This window comes from Mobula birostris, chromosome 16 (genome assembly GCF_030028105.1).
Source record: "Mobula birostris isolate sMobBir1 chromosome 16, sMobBir1.hap1, whole genome shotgun sequence".
NCBI lineage: Eukaryota > Metazoa > Chordata > Chondrichthyes > Myliobatiformes > Myliobatidae > Mobula > Mobula birostris.
The window spans coordinates 79,262,424-79,284,265 of NC_092385.1; the positions used below are offsets into that span (position 1 = coordinate 79,262,424).

General features: G+C 41.3%; 1 protein-coding gene across 2 annotated transcripts in view; it reads right to left on the reverse strand.

The window, feature by feature from the left end:
• Positions 1-21,842, reverse strand: part of stab1 (stabilin 1) — a 341,714-nt gene that overhangs the window by 36,021 nt on the left and 283,851 nt on the right. For both annotated transcript variants that reach the window (XM_072280942.1, XM_072280940.1), the window contains exons 52-58: positions 21,684-21,770; positions 17,215-17,361; positions 14,753-14,809; positions 13,207-13,444; positions 5,769-5,918; positions 5,233-5,337; positions 259-366 (exon numbers count right to left, since the gene is read on the reverse strand). In XM_072280942.1, the coding sequence (XP_072137043.1) occupies positions 259-366; positions 5,233-5,337; positions 5,769-5,918; positions 13,207-13,444; positions 14,753-14,809; positions 17,215-17,361; positions 21,684-21,770 (892 nt within the window). The remainder of the gene's footprint in view (positions 1-258; positions 367-5,232; positions 5,338-5,768; positions 5,919-13,206; positions 13,445-14,752; positions 14,810-17,214; positions 17,362-21,683; positions 21,771-21,842) is intronic.

Here is a 21,842-nt window from a genome sequence, read left to right on the forward strand (position 1 = left end):
ATCCTGAATCAAATCCAGGCTCTCTGTGAAATCTTAGTACATTTAAACATCAACTGGATCTATTTTAATCAAGATGTATACATTTTTACCTAGCAAAATGCAGTAGAATTCTAGCATTTATTCACTGCATCACAGGGCCCAGGAATCTCAACAAAACACAACTCAAAAATTCTAGAAAACTATAAATTTGATGTTATTTTTGTAATGCTTAATGGTTATGTCATGAATGGTTAGTTAATGACCTGAATTTGAATCTACCTGTGCATTTTCTTCCATCGCCTTCATAGTATGGATTACACTCACAATTGTTGTCTCTTCTGCAAACAGCATTACTATCACACTTTGGAAGACATAAAGGGACTGCATCTGGAGTTAAATAATCAGAAAAGAATTACATTAGTGATTTAGGTTTGCAGTATTTATGATATATAGAATATGGAATATTCTTCAATCTATCAGTAGATAGCAGATTATAATCTCCCAATCAATGGAATTAATCTCTACCAAAGCTGATGCTTTCTGTGTGTATATACAGTACATGTACACATACACACAGAAAGATACACATATCTACATACATACATATATATACACACACACACACATATATACACATACATATATATATATATATATATATATATATATATATATACATATATATACACACAACACACACACACACCACACATTTTGTTTTCTTTCACCCCCTTATGGGTGTTGTGTGTGTTTATTTTCCCCTCAATCTCGGGTCCTCTACCAGAGGCCTGGGAGCCTGAGGATTCGGCGCAATATCCCTGTTGTTCCTAGCAGTGCACTGCTCTGGACTGAGATCTCAGATGTTGCTCCTGGGGTTTGTTGGAGCCACTCTCCCAGTCCAGGTGTCACAGCCCCAAGTGCTCCTTACTCTGACCCTTCTATCTGCTCTTTCAAGCCCTGGTATTTCTCCAGCTTCTCGTATTCTTTCTTCCTGATGTTACTGTCATTTAGGATTGCCACATCTATTACTATTGCTTTCTTCTGTTCCTTGTGCAGTTTTACTATGTCTGCTTGGTTGGCCGATATCTTCTTATGCGTTTGTGTTTGGAAGTCCCACAGCATTTTCGGTCTGTCTCTTTCTACTACCTTCTCGGATGCTGCCGGTTTGGAATTGGGAGTGTCCGATCCATACTCACGCAGATGTTCCTGTACACAATTCCTGCAACTTGGTTGTGCTGTTCGGTGTATGCCGTCCCTGCCTGCATCCTGCACCCTGCTACTGTGTGCTGGATGGTTTCTGTGGATTCCTTGCAGTCTGCACCTTGGGTCCTGCCTGGTGTGATAGACCCCTGCTTCTATTGCTTGTGTGCTCAGCAGCTTCTTGTGCAGTCACGAGCAACGCCTCTGCGCTGTCCCTCAGTTCTGCCATTTCCAGCCACTGGTAGGACTTTCTTATGATGCCTGGCAATGATACATCCCAAGCAGTGGCTTGTCCTGCCATGGCCTCTAAACCTCTGGCTCAGCTTCACCCACTTCCATTTCCAGGTCCCCTGCCTGCCGTCTGCGATATTCTCCTTGCAGGTCATCCTTAAGGGCCATCTTCCTGACATACTCATGGATGTTTCGCATTTCTTCCAGGACTGAGGCCTTAACACTTCCAAGTCCCTGTCCTCCTTTATTCTGATGGGAGTACAGTCACTCAACATTGAACTTTGGGCGGAATCCTCCATGTATTGCTAGCAGTTTCCAGATCTTGATGTCAGCAGCTTCTAGTTCATTCCTTGGCCAGCACACTATTGCTGCTGTGTATCTGATGGCTGGTAGGGTGAATGTATTGATGGCTTTGATCTTGTACTTCCCATTCATCTGGCTTTTTAGGATCTGTCTTACTCTTTGGAGGTACTTGGATGTTGTAGCCTTCCTTGTGTCCTCATCGTGGCTTCCATGCACCTGAGGATCCCCAGGTATTTCTAGTTGTCCTGTGCATCTGGTACATGGCCTTCAGGCAACACGACTCCATCAGTCTTGATGAGTTTGCCTCTTTTCTCTACCATCTGACTGCACTTTTCTAGTCCAAAGGACACCCTGATGTCTCTGCTGTACGTACACCCTGTCCGGTGGATTAGTGAGTCAATGTCTCTTTCATTTCTGGCCTACAGCTTGATGTCATCCATGTACAGGAGGTGGCTGATGGTCACTCCACTCTTGAACCTGTACCATCTCCACTCTTTGAGATGATCTAGCTGAGGGGGGGGTCAAGCCTATGCAGAACAGCAGTGGGGATAGTGCATCACCCTGGCATATTCCACATCTGATGCTCACTTTTACTATTAGCTTTGAGTTAAATTCTAGCATTGTCCCCCAATGGTCCATTGTTCTTGATCAAGGCCCTTAGCGTCTTCTTGTCCTTGTATAAAGGCAGGCTTTCCAGGATCCATGTCTGGGGTATTGAGTCGATCCAGGCTGTGCTTAGGCTGCTTTGTCTGATCTTGGAGTCTCACATGACTGCTTTGTCTACCAGTAGTTGGTGCTTGAAGCCTCTGGTTCTATTACCAATCCCACTCTGAGCAGGGCTCAGAAATTTTCACACGTTCCTTCAGCTTGGTGGCTATGATACCTGATGGGAACTTCCATGTTGTCGATAGGCAGGTTGTAGGCCGGTAGTTTGATGGTTTTGCTCCTTTTTGAGGACCCTTTATTAAGAACACTGTCCTTCTCTGAGTTAGCGGGTCAGGGTGGGAGGCTGCTTTAAGCAGCGGGTTCATTTGAGCTGCCAGTTACGTATGTAGTGCTGTTAGTTTCTTCAGCCAATAGGCGTGGGTCATGTCAGGGACCATTCTTCAGACTTGCTACCCATTGCTGGATACCTGCTGTGAAATGGTGACTGGTTCTTCCTCTGGGAGGTTGCAGAGGCCTGCTTGTGGGTCTTTCAGCCATTGGGCACTGGTGTTATGTAATGCTTCTTTCTCCCATATACCCCTCAGTTGCTGTTTTGGTTGGTTCAGGTACTGGTATGTTGTTGCTCTGAAATTGTGCTAATACTTTTCCTGGTTCTTTGGAGAAGAGTGCATTTATTTGCTTGGCCTCTACATCCTTAGTGTATCTCTGTAGTCTGGTAGCCAGAGCCATAAGCCATTGCTTCGTAGTTTCCAGGGCTTCGGCTATGGGCATACCTCTGTACTTCCTTTGTAGCAAAGATGAATCTTTGGTGTTTCCATCTTCACGCAGCTCAGTTAGTCTGCTGACCTCCACCTTTGTGGTTTTCATCCTGGTTTCCAATCATCGTCTCCAGTCGCCAGTCATGTGGAAGATTGCAATTGTGAGTAGTGCTTCATTGGCTGCTTCTAGCATGCTGTCTGATGGAATTTTATCACCAAGTCTGGGGGACCCTAGTTCATAGATTGACAGTCACCTGCTTAGCTATGATCTTCCCTCTGATCGCAGCATCCTCACCCTGTGGTGAGGATCAAACTTGAATTTCCCGTGTACACTATTACCTTTGCACCACCTGGGAGTTGCAGAGGTGGGGTTTGAACACTTATTTCCTGATCGGCTTGGTTCTGCGGTGATGTTGCTGTGGTGCATCGTAATTATCCGTCTTCCAATTCAAGATGTGATAGCGATCCTCTGTTGACAATGTTTAACAGGTAATCAGTTGTTTTTCCGTGAATGTGGGTGATGGTCTTGTTGTTGCCAGAGTCCCACAAGTGCTTGATGTATCCTCTTTCACGTGGTTTGCTGATGAAGTAGCATTCCATTAATTCCATGTTCTCCAGTCTTGTCCACACACACACACACATATACATCAGTGAAACTTTAAAAATACACATACAGGAGATCTTGCAAATTCTTTTTACGTATCTTATGCCTTGGTTCATACATAGACAAAAGATCTGAATCCCAGAGATGAGAAGGAACTAAGGCAGCATTTGACCAAGACTGACATAAAGCAGCTTTGATAGAGTTAATTACAATCAGAGGAAACTTCTATATTGGTTTCTACGTTGGAGTCTTATCTAGATCAAAGATATTTATGGATGCGGGAGGCCAATCATTTCAGCCCCAGGACATCACCACAGAAATTCCTAGTGGCAGTAACATAACGAGAGCTATTTTCACCAATTTCAGTGAACTTTCCCTTCCAGCTTAAGGGCATTGATTAAGTATTCAGTTCCATTTGTGTGTCAGATAACAATGCATTCCATTTCCACTGGAATGGTATTTATTGGTATGGAAACACTAGTGCCCAAGAAAGGAAAAACCTACAAAAAAATGATAGACAGCACCCAGTTCATCACAGGAGAAGTCCTCCTGATCAGTGAGCACATCTACGAAGAACGCTGCCAAAAGGAAGCAGCATCCCTCATCCAGACCATGCTCTCTTCTCGAGGGAAGGTCAGATATTGAGTACTCAACTCGATTTTTGACTCTCCAAAGCCCCTCCGCCATGATAGGAGTGTGATGAAAATTCCTCCATGGGCCTGAATAAAAGTATCAAAGCACCAGCCGCAAAATCAACAAAGTAATCTGTCAGTTCTAAGAACCTAAGGAATGCAAATTCATCAGATGTTAAATAGAACATAACGAGACAGAAAAGGCCCTCCGACCCAAGGTGTTATGCCACCCTTTCAATTCACTCTGAAATCAATCTAGCTCTTCCTTCCTACGTATCCCTCTATTTTTCTATCAGCACGTTTTGGTATTGCATGTTTTTCTTTAAGCTCATGCCCTGGTACACGGAATCTGGGTCATCATCTAGCAGGAAAAGAATGCAATGTTTTGCATACAAGGGTCACACCAAGGCACTTATTTTTCTCTTTTTGCTGTGTTTTTATGGCATTTTCAGGTTTAATTTCAAACTTTAAACATTTTTGTCCACTAATATTTAGATGCCAACATTCTATCTACTAATTAACTATTATGCTTTGGAAATAATGTTGGTTTTTCTGCTTCCATTAGTGAACAGTGAAAATCACACTCCTTATTTGGTAAACCTACCAAGTAAAATAAGCTTTCAATTCATTCAGTATAATTCACTCCAAACAGTTCCATAATTCTGCGATCTTATTTTCTTTATCAATAGGTTTCACTTAAGCAATTGAATTTTTATTTTACTTCTCAAATGCTTTAAGTGTTATATTTTGCTAGTTATTAACTTAATTGTATTTTCACAATATATATGTCAATCAAATAAAAGTTTTTGTCGAACTGACAATATGCTGTAAAGCAGGAACTATTTCCAAAATTACTTGCCAGATTGAGATTCACAGTATTTTCCAGTCCAGCCTTCTTTACAGAAACAGGCTCCATCACCCGAAAATCCTTCATCACATTTTCCATTTTCTGTGCAGTTACATTCTGCATAATTAAAGAAATAATCTTTAAGTTATGATAATTGGGCTAAAATGAAGAATAACCGAATTTCTACATTGTAACATCAATAATCAGCCACATTCACATTCAAGATAGTAAGCTAATACTATTTGCTGCCCCCAAAGGGTTGACAGTTTTATCACAAAGCAACTCTTGCATAGAAGCTAAGATGCCACTGGGAGGCAAAAGAACTACATCACAAAACAGCTACATTAATCAATGTATTAGTAGTCTATTCAGGAGAACAACAAACCTTAATTCCATATGATTGAAATAGTGGTGACAAAGAAAATTATCTTGTTTGTACAAATAATTTTGAAACTTCAGATGTAATTTACAACAGTTGTTAAGCATATAACAAAAACTATCACTGTCTTATAGCACTTTACAGGGCATTAAACTGGTTGCAAACATACTTTTGCAGTCTGATCCATATCTTCCTGGTTCACACAGTTCACAGGCTGTTCCCCTGAACCCGATGGAGCACTGGCATGTTCCATTTCCATGTCTTCCATCATTGCATCTTCCATGAAAACTACACGGGTTATCTTGTCCTCCAGGACATTCTAAAACCAGAAAATCCAAGAGTTATTCTTCTGGATTAAAGCAGCATTTATGCAGCTGGGCCATAAAGTGGTGTGGTAATGTTAACTGGCAGAGGCCTCTTTTTGAAGAAACTATGATTCTGTTGTTATTAACTCCCTCAAATGATTAGGTGAAGGAGCACATATGGGGAAGTTTTACTTGAATATAGATGGCAGACCTTCAACCAACTTGCCAACAATTAATATTAATAGCAATAAAGGGAGAAGCAATTGGAATTTGTGTATGGTAATGGATCTAAGTAAAAAATGTAATTAAACACGTAGATCGAGCCACCCGGATGGTATGTGGCCTCACAGGTGACAGGGTCAGGGATATCATAGAAACCATAAAAACCATAGAAAAACTTCAGTACAGAAACAGGCCTTTTGGCCCTTCTTGGCTGTGCTGAACCATTTTCTGCCTAGTCTCACTGATCTGCACACGGACCATATCCCTCCATACACCTCCCATCCATGTATCTGTCCAATTTATTCTTAAATGTTAAAAAAGAACCCGCATTTACCACCTCGTCTGGCAGCTCATTCCACACTCCCACCACTCTCTGTGTGAAGAAGCCCCCCGTAATGTTCCCCTTAAACTTTTCCCCCCTCACCCTTAACCCATGTCCTCTGGTTTTTTTCTCCCCTTGCCTCAGTGGAAAAAGCCTGCTTGCATTCACTCTATCTATACCCATCATAATTTTATATACCTCTATCAAATCTTCCCTCAGGGAATAAAGTCCTAATCTATTCAACCTTTCTCTGTAACTGAGTTTCTCAAGTCCCAGCAACATCCTTGTAAACCTTCTCTGTACTCTTTCAACCTTATTTATATCCTTCTTGTAATTTGGTGACCAAAACTGAACACAATACTCCAGATTCGGCCTCACCAATGCTTTATACAACCTCATCATAACATTCCAGCTCTTATACTCAATACTTTGATTAATATAGGCCAACGTACCAAAAGCTCTCTTTACGACCCTATCTACTTGTGACGCCACTTTTAGGGAATTTTGTATCTGTATTCCCAGATCCCGCTGTTCTACTGCACTCCTCAGTGCCTTACCATTTACCCTGTATGTTCTACCTTGGTTTGTCCTTCCAAAGTGCAATACCTCACACTTGTCTATATTAAACTCCATCTGCCATTTTTCAGCCCATTTTTCCAGCTGGTCCAAGTCCCTCTCCAAGCTTTGAAAACCTTCCTCACTGTCCACTACACCTCCAATCTTTGTATCATCAACAAATTTGCTGATCCAATTTACCACATTATTATCCAGATCATTGATATAGATGACAAATAACAATGGACCCAGCACTGATCCCTGTGGCACACCACTAGTCACAGGCCTCCACTCTGAGAAGCAATTCTCTATCACCACTCTTTGGCTTCTTCCATTGAGCCAATATCTAATCCAATTTACCACCTCTCCATGTATACCTAGCGACTGAATTTTCCTAACTAACCTCCCATGCGAGACCTTGTCAAAGGCCTTACTGACGTCCATGTAGACAACATCCACTGCCTTCCCTTCATCCACTTTCCTGGTAACCTCCTCGAAAAACTCATGGATTGGGTCCATGGCATTTCAAAGAGAGAGGGTGAGCAGCCAGAAGTCTTGGTGCAAATTGTCACCGATAACATAGGCAGGAAAAGGGAGGAGGTCCTGCACAGAGGGAGAGGCAGGGAGCTAGGTAGAAAGCTGAAAACCAGGACCTCTGGATTGCTGCCTGTACCACATGCTTGGATGATTTGGCAGATGAATGCATGGCCGAGGAACTGGTGCAGGGGGCAGGGTTTCAGATTTCTGGATCATTGAGACCTTTTGTACAGGTCATCCCTTCCCCAGAAGCGATCCCAGTGATCCAGATGCTTTGGACCCAATCCGAGATATACCCTGACCCTGGCACGTGTGAAGCAACATACCATCCGGGTGGCTCAATCTATGTGTTTAGTGTTCCTGAACTGGAGGGGGACCAATATCCTTGTGGGCACATTTGCTAGAAGAGTTGGGCAGCTTTTAATCCAATTTTGCTGGGGGATTAGAAACTGAGTGATAGGGCAGTTGGTATACAAGCAGACTTTATGTAGTGAGACTCTAAGGAAGGACAGGCAGATGATAGTGCAAAATTGCAGTCGGTGGTTTGAGTTTCAGTGTAACTGGGACAAAATTGAAAAGGGTGATGAATACAGGACTGAAGGTGTTATATTTGAATGCACACAGTGTACAAAATAAGGTTGATAATCTTGCAGCAAAGTTAGAGATTGGCAGGTAGGACGTTGTGGGCATCACTAAGTCATAGCTGAAAGAAGATTAAGGTTGGGAGCTTAACGTCAAAGGATAGACGTTGTATTGAAAGGGCAGGCAGGAGGGTGGGGGAGGGGCAAGGCATGGCCCTGTTGATAAAAAATGCAATCAAATCCTTAGAAAGAAGCGACATAGGATCAGAAGATGTAGACTCCTTGTGGGCAGAGTTAAGGAATGGCAGGGGTACGAAGAACCTGGCGAGAATTATACACAGGCCTCCGGACAGAAGCCAGGATGTGGGCTACAAATTACAATGCGAGATAGAAAATGCAAAGGGGCAATGTTACGATAATCATGGGGGATTTCAACATGCAGGTAAATTGGGAAAATCAGATTGGTGCTGATTTTGGATCTCAAGAGAGAGGATTTGTAGAATGACTACAAGATGGCTTTTATAGAGCGGCTTGTGGTTGAGCCCACTAGGGCATCAGCAATTCTGGATTAGGTGTTGTGTAATGAACTGAATTTGATTAGGGAGCTTAAGGTAAAGGAACCCTTCCGGTAATATTGATCGTAATATGATAGAATTCACCCTGAAATTTGAGAGGGAGAAGATAAAGTCAAATGAATCAGTATTACAGTGGAGTAAAAGAAATTACTGAGAGATAACAGAGGAGCTGGCCAAAGTTTATTGGAAGGGGACACAAGCAGGGATGATGACACAGCAGCAATGGCTACAGTTTTTGAGAGCAATTTGAAAGATGCAGGATAGATATATCCCAAAGAAAAAGTAGTATTCCAGAGGCAGGATGATACAACTGTGGCTGACAATGAAAGTCAAAGCCAACATAAATGCAATAGAGAGGGCATATAATTGAGCAAAAATTAGCAGGGTTAAAGAATTGGGAAGCTTTTAAAAACCAACAGAAGGCAACTAAAAAGCCATAAGGAAGGAAAAGATGAAATACGAAGGTAAGCTAACAAGTAATATCAAAGAGGATACCAAATGTTTTTTCAGATATATAAGGAGTAAAAGAGAGGTGAAAGTAGATATTGGACCACTGTAAAATGATACTGGATAGGCAGTAATAGGGGGACAAGAAATGGTGGACAAGCTGAATAAGTATTTTGTGTCAGTCTTCACTGTGGAAGACACGAACTAGAAGTTCGAAAGTGTCAGGAGGCCTTGATTGTTGAGGATGAGGTTTTGGGGTAGTTGAAGGCACATGATAAAATAGGCCAAAGTCAGCATGGTATCCTTAAAGAGAAATCTTGCCTGAGAAATTTATCTGAATTCTTTGAGGAAATAACAAGCAGGATAGACTTGGTTGATGTTGCGTACTTGGATTTTCAGAAAACCTTTGACAATGTGCCACGCAAGGGCCCATGGTATTACAGGATAGATACTAGCATTGGATAGAGCATTGGCTGAACAATAGGAGGCAAAGAGTAATTCTATGCTCAAGGACACAGATGATTTTAAATATGTGCATTATCAAAGTAAATGTATTACCAAAATACATAAATGTCAATTTTCTAAATGGAGATAAACTACCAAAAAAAAAATTGAGATGCAAAGGGACTTGGGAGTCCTTGTGCAGGATTCCCTAAAGGTTAATTTACAGTTTGAGTCTGTGGTGAGGAAGGCAATTGCAATGTTAGCATTCATTTCAAGAGGACTAGAACATAAAAGCAAGGATGTAATATTGAGACTTTATAAAGCACTGGAGAGGCCTCAGTTGGAGAATTGTGAGCAGTTTTGGGCCCCTATTTTAGAAAGGATGGGCTGAAACTGGAGAGGGTTCAAAGGAGTTTCACAAAAATGATTCCAGGATTGAATGGCTTGTCAATGAAGAGCATTTGATGGCTCTGGGCCTGTTTTCACTAGAATTCACAAAAATGAGGGCTGACCTCATTGAAACCTATCAAGTAGTGAAAGGCCTTGATAGCGTGGATATGGAGAGGATGTTTCCTATTGTGGGAGAGTCTAAGACCTGAGGACACAGCTTCAGAATAGAGGGGAGATCAGGAGGAATTTCTTTAGCCAGAGAGTAGTGAATCTGTGAAATTCTTTGCCACAGGCAGCTATGGAGGCCGTCTTTATGTACATTTAGATATGTTTGTAGATACTTTATTGATTACAGAGGAAATTACAGGCAGAAGTTGAGAGATTCTTGATTTGTCAGGTTATGAAGGGATATGGGGAAAAGGCAGGAGATTGGGGCTGAGAAGAAAAATGGATCAATCATGATGAAATGGTAGAGCAGACTCGGCCAAATGGCCTAATTCTGCTCCTGTACCTTATGGTCTTATGTCACCATATACAACCCAGAGTCTCATTTTCTCGTGGGCATTAAATCCACAATAGAATAATAACCTTAAAAGAATTAATGGAAGACAGCACCAGCTTGAGTGCCTTCTCAAATAACATGTAGCAATTTTTGATGAGTGTATCGGCAGCTCCTTGAAACTTACGTTTGTGTATGGACTCATGTTTATGTACACTTCTGGTGGACAGTTTGAGAATTAACATCTGTGTTGAGGACAACTTAGACAAAGCTGCATTAGTCAGGAGTCACAGATACAACTATCCAATGTGATCCATCAATCAATATGATTATGGTTGTTCCGGCATTTGGCCTCATCTCCACTTTCTTTTCTAATTCTGTAAATAGCTCTGGATCCCTCTGCAGGCTAAACTTTTATCTACTTGCCCCTTCACTGTAGTCAATTATAAACATACACAGTCCACCAAGATAGAGGTGTGCAAAGAATCACAATAATCTTAGCAGTAAACTTCCTATTCCTCTCAGTCTCCAGAAGCCAACCCTTTATCCTAAGCCTTACTGTCAGGAATTGCCCCATAGCTAGACTCCCTCACCAAAGAAATACTTTTCACAGCATCAGAATCAAATGAATTTCAATGCAATCACTTCATACTTATAATCTCCATTGTGCTTCACAAAACAATACCCTCATGCCAGGAGTCAATGTAGTGAATCTTCTTTGCACCACTCTAAGACAAGCACATCCTTCCTCAAATATGAAGCCCAAAACTATAGACATTATTCCAAATGTGCTTCACCAAAACCCTGTAGTTGTAGCAAGATAGTGATACTCCATTCTCTTTGTTACGTTCCCCAGACTTTCCTATTTATGACATCTGCAAATCAATTTTCTGGATTTCTTATACACGTGTCATACAATCTAAATAATTTATGCTTCACTATTCTTCCAACCCAATTCTTACTTTTTTTTGTCTAAATTCATCTGGATATCCATAGAAGACAGTGCTGTTGTTCTTCCATACAGGCAGTGCCATGTAATCTAGAATTACAGTCTAAAATTAAATTTCAAAAGACATCCCCAGATCATTTTCCAAATACTGATGGAACTTACTGATCAACAGTTCACAGTCATTACCTTTGCTTCCCTCAACTGCACAAAGAGATAAATGATATTTATCAGGTATCAGGTTGCAAAATCTTCCTGTTTCAAAACTGGAAATAATTTTACCCATCAAAAAGAGAACACAACCTAAAAAATAAAGTCAATCTATGGGTACCTATCTTCCATGTTCCAATCCAAAACCATTACTTCCATGATTTGGAAATGGTCTTGAATCATAGAACTATACCATGATACAGCAAAGGAAGAAGCCATTTGGTCCATCTTGCCAGTCCCAACTCATTGAAAGAATGACCTAATTACACACTCTGCTCTTTACTTTGCCAAATACCTCCCAAATGTTTCCTTTGTTTAGTTATTATTTGAAGATACAACACGGTAATAGGCATTTCTGGCCCAATGAGTCCATGCTGTCTAATTAGCAACCATGTGACAATTAGCCTACTAACTCGCACCTCTTTGGAATTTTGGAGAAAAAATGGAGCACAGAGGAAACTCACGCAGTCACAGGAAGAACATTCAAACTCCTTTCAGGCAGCGGTGGGAATTGAACTTGGATCACTGACATCATAAACCAATTGTGCTAACTGCCGTGCTACTGTGCCACTGCAGCAGAGTGGTTAGCGTAACGCTATCTGTAAGGAGTTTGTACGCTCTACCCTGACCTCATGGGTTACCTCCAGGTGCTCTGGTTTCCTCCCACATTCCAAATATGTGAGGTATTAAGCTAATTGATCACATGGGTGTAACTGGCTGGTACGGGCCTGTTACCATGTAGTATCTCTAAATAAATTATATATTACACTACTTTTGAAAATTCCTTGTGAATCTGCTTTTTCATTCCTCTCATCCATTGCATTCTAGATCATATCTCCTCACAGCCTAATATAATGTCACTGGCTCTTTTGCTAATCATAAATTAGTGTCCGTATACCTCTGGATTTTTTTCTCCAATGATGCTGGAGAATTTTGAGCACTTTGGTTATATGTTCCTTTCATTTAAGATAAACAACTCAGCTTCTCAAGGCACGACATAAAAGAGAAAAGTTGTCCCATGTTTCAGGATGAGAGGTGACCTAATAGAGATGTATAAGATGATGAGAGGCATTGATCGTGTGGATAGTCAGCGGCTTTTTCCCAGGGCTGAAATGGCTAACATGAGGGGACACAGTTTTAAGGTGCTTGAGGTACAGAAGAGATGTCAGGGGTAATTTTTTTTTACGCAGAGAGTGGTGAGTGGGTGGAATGGGCAACCGGCAAAGGTGGTGGAGGTGGATACGATAGAGTCTTTTAAAAGACTCCCGGATAGGTACATGGAGCGTAGAAAAATAGAGGGCGATGGGTAACCCTAGGTAATTTTTAAAGTAAGTACATGTTCGGCACAGTGTTGTGGGCCAGTATTGTGCTGTAGGTTTTCTATGTTTCCTATGTTTCATATCAAGGGTCAATTCTTCGGCCTGTTGATGACTGAGAGAACAACTTATTACAGGTTACAGAGAAACATAATCAATTGTAGTAACACCCGCACCCACACCTCACAACCCTTCCCACCACAACACAATAGAAAGGACCAGGATCTACATCAAAATGAATATTGTGTCTGGGATTACCTTGGCAATGAGGGCCATAATGATTTTTACAACACTGGGGAATCCATAAAGGATTAATACATTGTCTGCTGCAGCCATGAATGAGGCGAGTTTGACCTGAATGTCGCCAAGGATCTTGCACCATGCCATAGAAATATTCAAGGTTTTCATGCCATTTGTTGTAGAAGTGAAAATTGCGTGGCCGAATTCGACCCAAGCTGAGGTTTCTGTACTGACACGCTTGGTACTCGGCATCATCCTTCAAACAGAACAGACATAATATTGAGAATTAAACCTCTGAGATCATTAAGAGACAAATCTTATATGATATTAAGTTAGCATTGATCACAGAACATTAATTATTTTTATTTTTTTAAATTCACAACGAGGCTTAAAATTCTATTATGGTTCCACCTTGCAGAGCCAAGATATTTCCCAGTAAGAACATAAGAAAGATAATGAGAAATCATTCAGTCTCTTTACATAAAGATCTTCACTTACCTTCTATCCCATTTTCATGCTCTATTCCTATATCCCTTGATTCCTTTAATATCAGGAAATATGTTGATTTCTATATTAATTGCAATCAATGATAGCACTTTCACAGATCTCTGAATATAGAATTTTAAAGATTCACCACCCATTTACCAAAGAAATTTCTAAATTTCATTTCTAAATGGTCAACCCTTTAATTTGAGACTACTTCCACTGGTTCTAAATTCCTCAGCCAGAAAAGGTTTTTCCCCTCATTTACGCTGTGAAGCTCTGTGAAAGCAACACGCACACCACGCTGGAGGAACTCAGCAGGTCGGGCAGCATCCGTAGAAACAATGAGTCGATGTTTCGGGCTGGAACCCTTCGTCAGGACTGTAGGGGGAAGGGGCAGAGGCCCTATAAAGACGGTGGGGGGAGGGTGGGAAGGAGAAGGCTGGTGGGTTCCAGGTGAAAAACAGTAAGGGGAAAGATAAAGGGGTGGGGGAGGGGAAGCAGGGAGGGGATAGGCAGGAAAGGTGAAGAAGGAATAGGGGAAAACACAATGGGTAGTAGAAGGAGGTGGAACCATGAGGGAGGTGATAGGCAGCTGGAGGAGGGGGCAGAGTGGAACTGGGATGGGAGAAGGGAGGAGGAGGGAACCCCCTCTTTGTGTTTACGAAGCTCTGTGAGAATTTTGTACATTTCAATAAGATCACCTTTTTTTTAAACTCTAAAGAATAAGTGCTTGGCTCATTCAACGTCTTTTAATATGATACACCTCTGTTGCAGGCACCTTTCTGGTGACTTATTTTCCAAACTATTCCTAATATTCAATGATTCCCTCAGGATATTCTGAGGTACCTTATTTGTATTGGAAAAACTGGCATATATATACCTTAACAATGTGTTAAAGGAAAAGATTGAGGGAAAATTATGAACATTATGGGCATCAGCAAATATAATCTATCTGACAAATGGCTTCCGTAGTAACTACACTGGAGGGACTTTCAATTACTTCCATTAGGTAAACATGTTATAAAACTGCATTGGTTCCGAAGTTTAATGCAAGCTTTCCACATAAAGCAAGTCTTACCTGAGGTTTCGATCCAGGAGGACAATAGGGAGGCTCCAAACAGCTACCACATTTCCCCTAAACATGAACAGTCCACAGTAAGCCATAAGCAACTTCTTTTTCTTAAAAATATTTGGAATCAGAATTTCCTTTTTCTGTGTTTAGGTTACTTGAAAGACTTAGGTCCATTCGTGCAGGAAACTTAAATAGAATAGAAAGCGAGCTATCTGATTTTCTGCCCACTTAAAGCAATACATGGGAAATCTGATGGTTTTTCTTTTACATATCTATCCATTTCTCATTGATCCATAATAACCAGGAAGCAAAAGAGAAAATTTGTTCCAAATCTTTCAAAAATCCATTGTTGTACAAAGAACAACAAAACCCATTCAACCTTAAATCAACTTTCCAAAGAAGAATAGTAAGGCATTTTACTTGTTACAAAACTTTGTGAACTATGGAGCTTATGATCATCAACTATGTCACAATTATAAAGGTAATTGGATAAAGATCTCAAACAGAAATTATAAATAATATTGTGATGCATCATCACAAAGAATTCCATACCAAAACAGAGTAAAAGAAATACAACACATATTAAAAACATTTTGAAAAGAAACAGATCAGTGAGCACAAGTAATAAACGTGCAACCACAGCTCATTCACTCAATTGTTATTTATAAGTACAGTAGTACCATGGAAACCTTCAAGTATCAATATAGTAATGCGTTGCAATGTCACAGTGTGAACTATGTGAAGTATGGTCTGGGAATTGATGTTAAATGCATTACCCTGTTGTCCTTTCCCTTATTCATTCTCATCTTAAGTATTTTAGAAACATAGAAACATAGAAAATAGGTGCAGGAGTAGGCCATTCAGCCCTTCGAGCCTGCACCGCCATTCAGTATGATCATGGCTGATCATCCAACTCAGAACCCTGTACCAGCCTTCCCTCCATACCCCCTGATCCCTTTAGCCACAAGGGCCATATCTAACTCCCTCTTAAATATAGCCAATGAACTGGCCTCAACTGTTTCCTGTGGCAGAGAATTCCACAGATTCACCACTCTCTGTGTGAAGAAGTTTTTCCTCATCTCGGTCCTAAAAGGCTTCCCCTTTATCCTCAAACTGTGACCCCTCGTTCTGGACTTCCCCAACATCGGGAACAATCTTCCTGCATCTAGCCTGTCCAATCCCTTTAGAATTTTATACGTTTCAATAAGATCCCCCCTCAATCTTCTAAATTCCAACGAGTATAAGCCTAGTTGATCCAGTCTTTCATCATATGAAAGTCCTGCCAACCCAGGAATTAATCTGGTGAACCTTCATTCTTATGGCAAGAATGTCTTTCCTCAGATTAGGGGACCAAAACTGCACACAATACTCCAGGTGTGGTCTCACCAAGGCCTTGTACAACTGCGGTAGTACCTCCCTGCTCCTGTACTCGAATCCTCTTGCTATGAATGCCAGCATACCATTCACCTTTTTCACCTCCTGCTGTACCTGCATGCCCACTTTCAATGACTGATGTACAATGACACCCAGATCTCGTTGCACCTCCCCTTTTCCTAATCGGCCACCATTCAGATAATAATCTCTTTTCCTGTTTTTGCCACCAAAGTGGATAACCTCACATTTATCCCCATTAAATTGCATCTGCCATGAATTTGCCCATTCACCCAACCTATCCAAGTCACCCTGCATCCTCTTAGCATCCTCCTCACAGCTAACAATTCCGCCTAGTTTCATGTCATCCGCAAGCTTGGAGATGCTGCATTTAATTCCCTCATCTAAATCACTAATATATATTGTAAACAACTGGGGTCCCAGCACTGAGCCTCGCGGTACCGCACTAGTCACCGCCTGCCATTCTGAAAAGGTCCCGTTTATTCCCACTCTTTGCTTCCTGTCTGCCAACCAATTCTCTATCCACATCAATACCTTACCCCCAATACTGTGTGCTTTAAGTTTGCACACTAATCTCCTGTGTGGGACCTTGTCAAAAGCCTTTTGAAAATCCAAATATACCACATCCACTGGTTCTCCCCTATCCACCCTACTAGTTACATCCTCAAAAAATTCTATGAGATTTGTCAGACATGATTTTCCTTTCACAAATCCATGCTGACTTTGTCCGATGATTTCACCGCTTTCCAAATGTGCTGTTATCACACCTTTGATAACTGACTCTAGCATTTTCCCCACCACCGACGTTAGGCTAACCGGTCTATAATTCCCTGGTTTCTCTCTCCCTCCTTTTTTAAAAAGTGGGGTTACATTAGCCACCCTCTAATCCTCAGGAACTAGTCCAGAATCTAAAGAGTTTTATGAAGTAAAAATCACTGCAAATATGCTCTAGTAGCATGAACTTAGTCAGAAAAATTGTACAAAAATGTCTTTCGTTAATTAATAGTATATCAATATCCCCTGCCTCATCAACTCATTTTTGCCTCACCAGTCAAACAATGAGAACTGATACTTACAACAGCAGGGTGCATTGTAAGGGCGTCACACCGAGCTCCTACATGTGGTGGTTCCAAGAGTCTATTGATGCCATATGCGATTCCACCATCAAATTCCAGGTGTCTTTGAACAATGCGAGCACTTCCATCGTTCACAATCAAATCCCCCTGAGCCAAAGATAATACTGTATGAACCACATTTAATGCACTGGATGGTAATGGCATCATTAGGAGGCTGTGCTTTTACTCCTGTCTTCCAGTCTACCACTACACTGATATTTTCTGACCTTCAACCATTCCCCGGCTCCATATTAAAACTTTTCTCGGAATTGCAGTATTTCACTTTTGCAGACTTGTGCAGCACCCACAGTACAATAGACCATCAGCTGAAATAAGTTTAAACATTTAGTATGAATGTTAAGGCAGAGATCAGAAGAATCTTTCAACTATGGGAACATTTCAGCTATAGCCAAGGAGCCAGTCATATTGAACAGTTCTCACAGATGATAACCAAAAGGTAAAATGCATAATTCTTCCAGCTAATACTCTAAGTATTACTCAGAGTACAACATAATGGCTGGAACATACATGCAAAGTAAAATATAATAAAAGAGAGATTTTAGGATTTTTTAGAAATATTTATGTGAAGGAATTACAATCTAATTAGCAGTATGATCACTTGAGTCAGATATTCTCCTAAGAGGTTGACTATTGGTGAGTTCTCAAATGGCTAAACAGCCCGATGTGGGATCCATGTATCCTGGTGCAGTGTGGGCAAGAGTAAGTGCTGCCTGTGGTTAGTGGCTGGGTCTTTTGCACAATCTAATTACATAAAACTGATTCTCTATGCTGACAAAATGGCTGAGCAATAATTATGATTTGATATGTTGTTTAAAACTCATCTGGACCTCACACAACAAGAGAGAATTTCAGGGTTATTAATTAATAAGTAGAATTTGAATATAAATACCTGATTTTTGCCAATTCAATTGAGTGTGACAGAGAAACTACTAAGCAGGATGGTTTCCAGTGGAATGCCACATACAGGAGGCATGGTTTCAGGGTTTCCCATAGAATGGGCAAGAATAGCTGTCATCGTCATCATGTAGCAACACCGAAAACTGATCATTCTGCTGACATTACAATCAGAAAGGCTGGGCCATAGTTAATCAATTCAATTGTTTTTCTTTTGGATTTAATTTGATTTACTTTCCTAAGTTTCTGCCCTGAAGATATTGGGGGTTTTGTTCCATATGCACTCCCAACCCCCAGTATTTAATCACATAGGCCACCTTTGTGAGATAGAGTAGTGTTGATGTTTGTGGGCAATTCGTAGAGTCATGGTCAATCCAGATTCTGTCGTCATCCAACATATTTTCCTTCCAAAAAAAAGGTAAAGCTTTTGCCTGTGGGAAAACACAGTACCCACTGCTGTCTCTGCATGACCAATGGACTCCTGGTAGGTCAATAAATAAAAACAGAGGAAGAAATGATCAGTAAGCCAAGCACCAAAGCAGAGCTACTGCTTTAGGGCAACAAACTGTCCACAGCAAGTCATCAGTCTGAATGAAAGGTTCTGATGGAAGGTCAGTGATTAGAACAATAACTCTGTTCCTGTCTCCCTAAGTGCTGCCTGGCCAGCTAAGCATTTCCTGCACTGTGCTTTTCTTTCAGATTTCCAGTATCTGCAGTGTTTTGCTTTTCATCGGAATAGGGACCTTGCTGGTTGATGCAGCCCAATTCAACATGGATTGGTTCCCTATGAAATAATGTTCATGAATATTGAGGACATGAGTTGAGAGTTAAAGGGCAAAAGTTTAGGGGTAACATGAGGGGGAACTTCTTTACTCAGAGAGTGGTGGCTGTGTGGAACGAGCTTCCAGCAGAAGTGGTTGAGGCAGGATCGATGTTGTCGTTTAAAGTTAAATTGGATAGATATATGGACAGGAAGGGAATGGAGGGTTATGGACCGAGTGCAGGTCGGTGGGACTAGGTGAGAGTAGGAGTTCAGAATGGACTAGAAGGGCCGAGATGGCCTGTTTCCATGCTGTAATTGTTATATGGTTATATGGTTAATATTATGTCAATCAGTCTTGCTCAGCTCAAATTATTAACTGAACTTCAATTTTCAAAATAGTTTAAGACGATTAAGTTTTAAGAGGACAGAGTAGATGTTGGACTGCTGGACAATGGCACTGGAGAGCTAGTAATGGGGCACAACTGAATAACTATTTTGCATCAGTCTTCACAGTGGAAGATGCTAGCAGTATGGTGGAAGTTCAAGACACTCAGAGAGCAGAAGTGAGTGAAGTAGCTATTACTAGGGAGATGGTGCTTGGGAAACTGAAAGGCCTGAAGGTAAATACGTCACCTGGATCTGATGGTCTACACCCCGGGGTTCTGAATGAGGTGGCTGAAGAGATTGTGGAGGCATTAGTAATGATCTTTCAAGAATCCATAGATTCTGGCATGGTTCCGGAGGACTGGAAAATTGCAAATGTCATTCCACTCTTCCAGAAGGGAGGGAGGCAGAACAAAGGAAATTCTCGGCCAGTTAGTCTGACCTCAGTAGTCAAGAAGACGTTTGAGTTGATTGATAGGGATAGGGTTTCGGGGTACTTGCAGGCACATGGCAAAACAGGCCAAAGTCAGCATGGTTTCCTTAAGGGAAAATCTTACCTGACGAATCTGCTGGAATTTTTGAAGAAATAACAAGCAGGATAGACAAAGGAGAATCAGTGGATTTGGATTTTGTACTTGGATATTCAGAAGACCTTTGACAAGGTGCCGCACATGAGGCTGCTTAACAAGATAAGAGCTCATGGTATTACAGGAAAGATACTAGCATGGATAGAACATTGCCAGATTGGCAGAAGGCAAAGAGTGGGAATAAAGGATCGGACTGGCTGCCGGTGACTGGTGGTGTTCCACAGGGATCTGTGTTGGGACTGCTTCTTTCTATGTTGTATGTCAATGATTTGGATGACGAAATTGATGACATTGCGGCCACGTTTGTGGATGATATGAAGAAAGGTGGAGGGGCAGGTAGTGTTGAGGAAGCAGAGAGGCTGCAGAAGGACTTAGACAGATTAGGAGGATGGACAAAGAAGTGGCAGATGAAATACAATGTCAGAAAGTGTGTGGCCATACACTTTGACAGAAGGAATTAAAAGCATAGACTATTTTCTAAGCAGGGAGAAAACCCAAAGATATGAGGTGCAAAGGGACTTGGGAGTCCCTATGCAGGGTTCTCTACAAGTTAAGTTGCAGGTTGAATCGTTGGTGAGGAAGGCATATGCAATGTTTGCATTCATTTCAAGAGGACGTGAATATAGAAACAAGGATATAATGCTGAGGCTGGATAAGGCACTGGTGAGGCCTCACTTGGAATACTGTGAGCATTAGGCCCCTTATTTAAGAAAGGATGTGCAGACATTGGAGAGGGCAGGAAATGGTTCGGCACAGCCAAGAAGGGCCAAAAGGCCTGTTTCTGTGCTGTAGTTTCTATGGTTCTATGGCTCAGAGGACATTCATGGGAATGATTCTGGGAATGAAAGAGTTAACAAATAAGCAGCAATTAAATGCTCTGGGCCTGTACTTGCTGAAATTTAGAAGAATGAAGCTTGATCTAATTGAGACCTAGCGAATGTTGAAAGGCCTACATAGACTAGATGTGAAGAGGATGTTTCCTTTGGTGGGATAGTCTAGGACCAGAGGGCACAGCCTCAAAATAGAGGGACATTTATTTAGAATAGAGATTAGGAGGAATTTCTTTAGCTAGAAGATAGAGGTCTGTGGGATTCATTGCCACAGGTGGCTGTGGAAGCCAGATCACTGGGTGCATTTAGGGTGGAGGACGATGGGGTCTTGATTAGTCAGGGCGTGAAAGGATATGGGAAGGCGGCAGCAGAGTGGGGTTGAGAAGGAAATGGATCAGCCATGATGAAATGGTGGGTCAAATAGCTTAATTTTGCTCCTATGTCTTATAGTCTAATCAAAAAATATTAATCAATCAATGACCTGTGATTCAAGGCACCTCTTGGAATGTCAACAGGCGTGGTAAAAAAGGTCCATCAAATATGTTCATGAAAAATAGATAAATAATCCACAAAATTGATTAAGAATTAGTAATAATATCATGAAGAAAATCCAGCAGTATCTATTGTGAACGTGAACAATTCAGCCCCAAATGTGCCCATGTACAAATTGGTTTAAAAAAGCCAAATTCAAAGCCCAGGTTAGCAAGTTTTCTCCTTAATTGTTCTCTTGTGAAACAGGCTGCCCTCCAATCACTGAACTGTTATATCAGCAGAGAAAACCTCCTTGGTCATGACTGACTGTAAGCAAGGACAATGCTAGGACCTTCTGAATGTCACATTATTTAGATCTTGTCAAAGTTTGGTATGGGTTAGAACTAGGCAGAACTATTTAACATTCACAGCACTCACTCCTGAAGCTCAGTCCCACATTATCCGTTGGTTAAAACTTACAATTAAAGTCCGACTGCAACTGACTAAAATCGTCGATCCTTGCATCGTTCTCTTGGCATTATTAAGCGGAAGATCTGCTGCTAAGGTCTGTAAATGAAGAACACTGCACAATCACTTCAAAAAGATCCTCTACTACATTCTTATTTGATCACCAGAAGG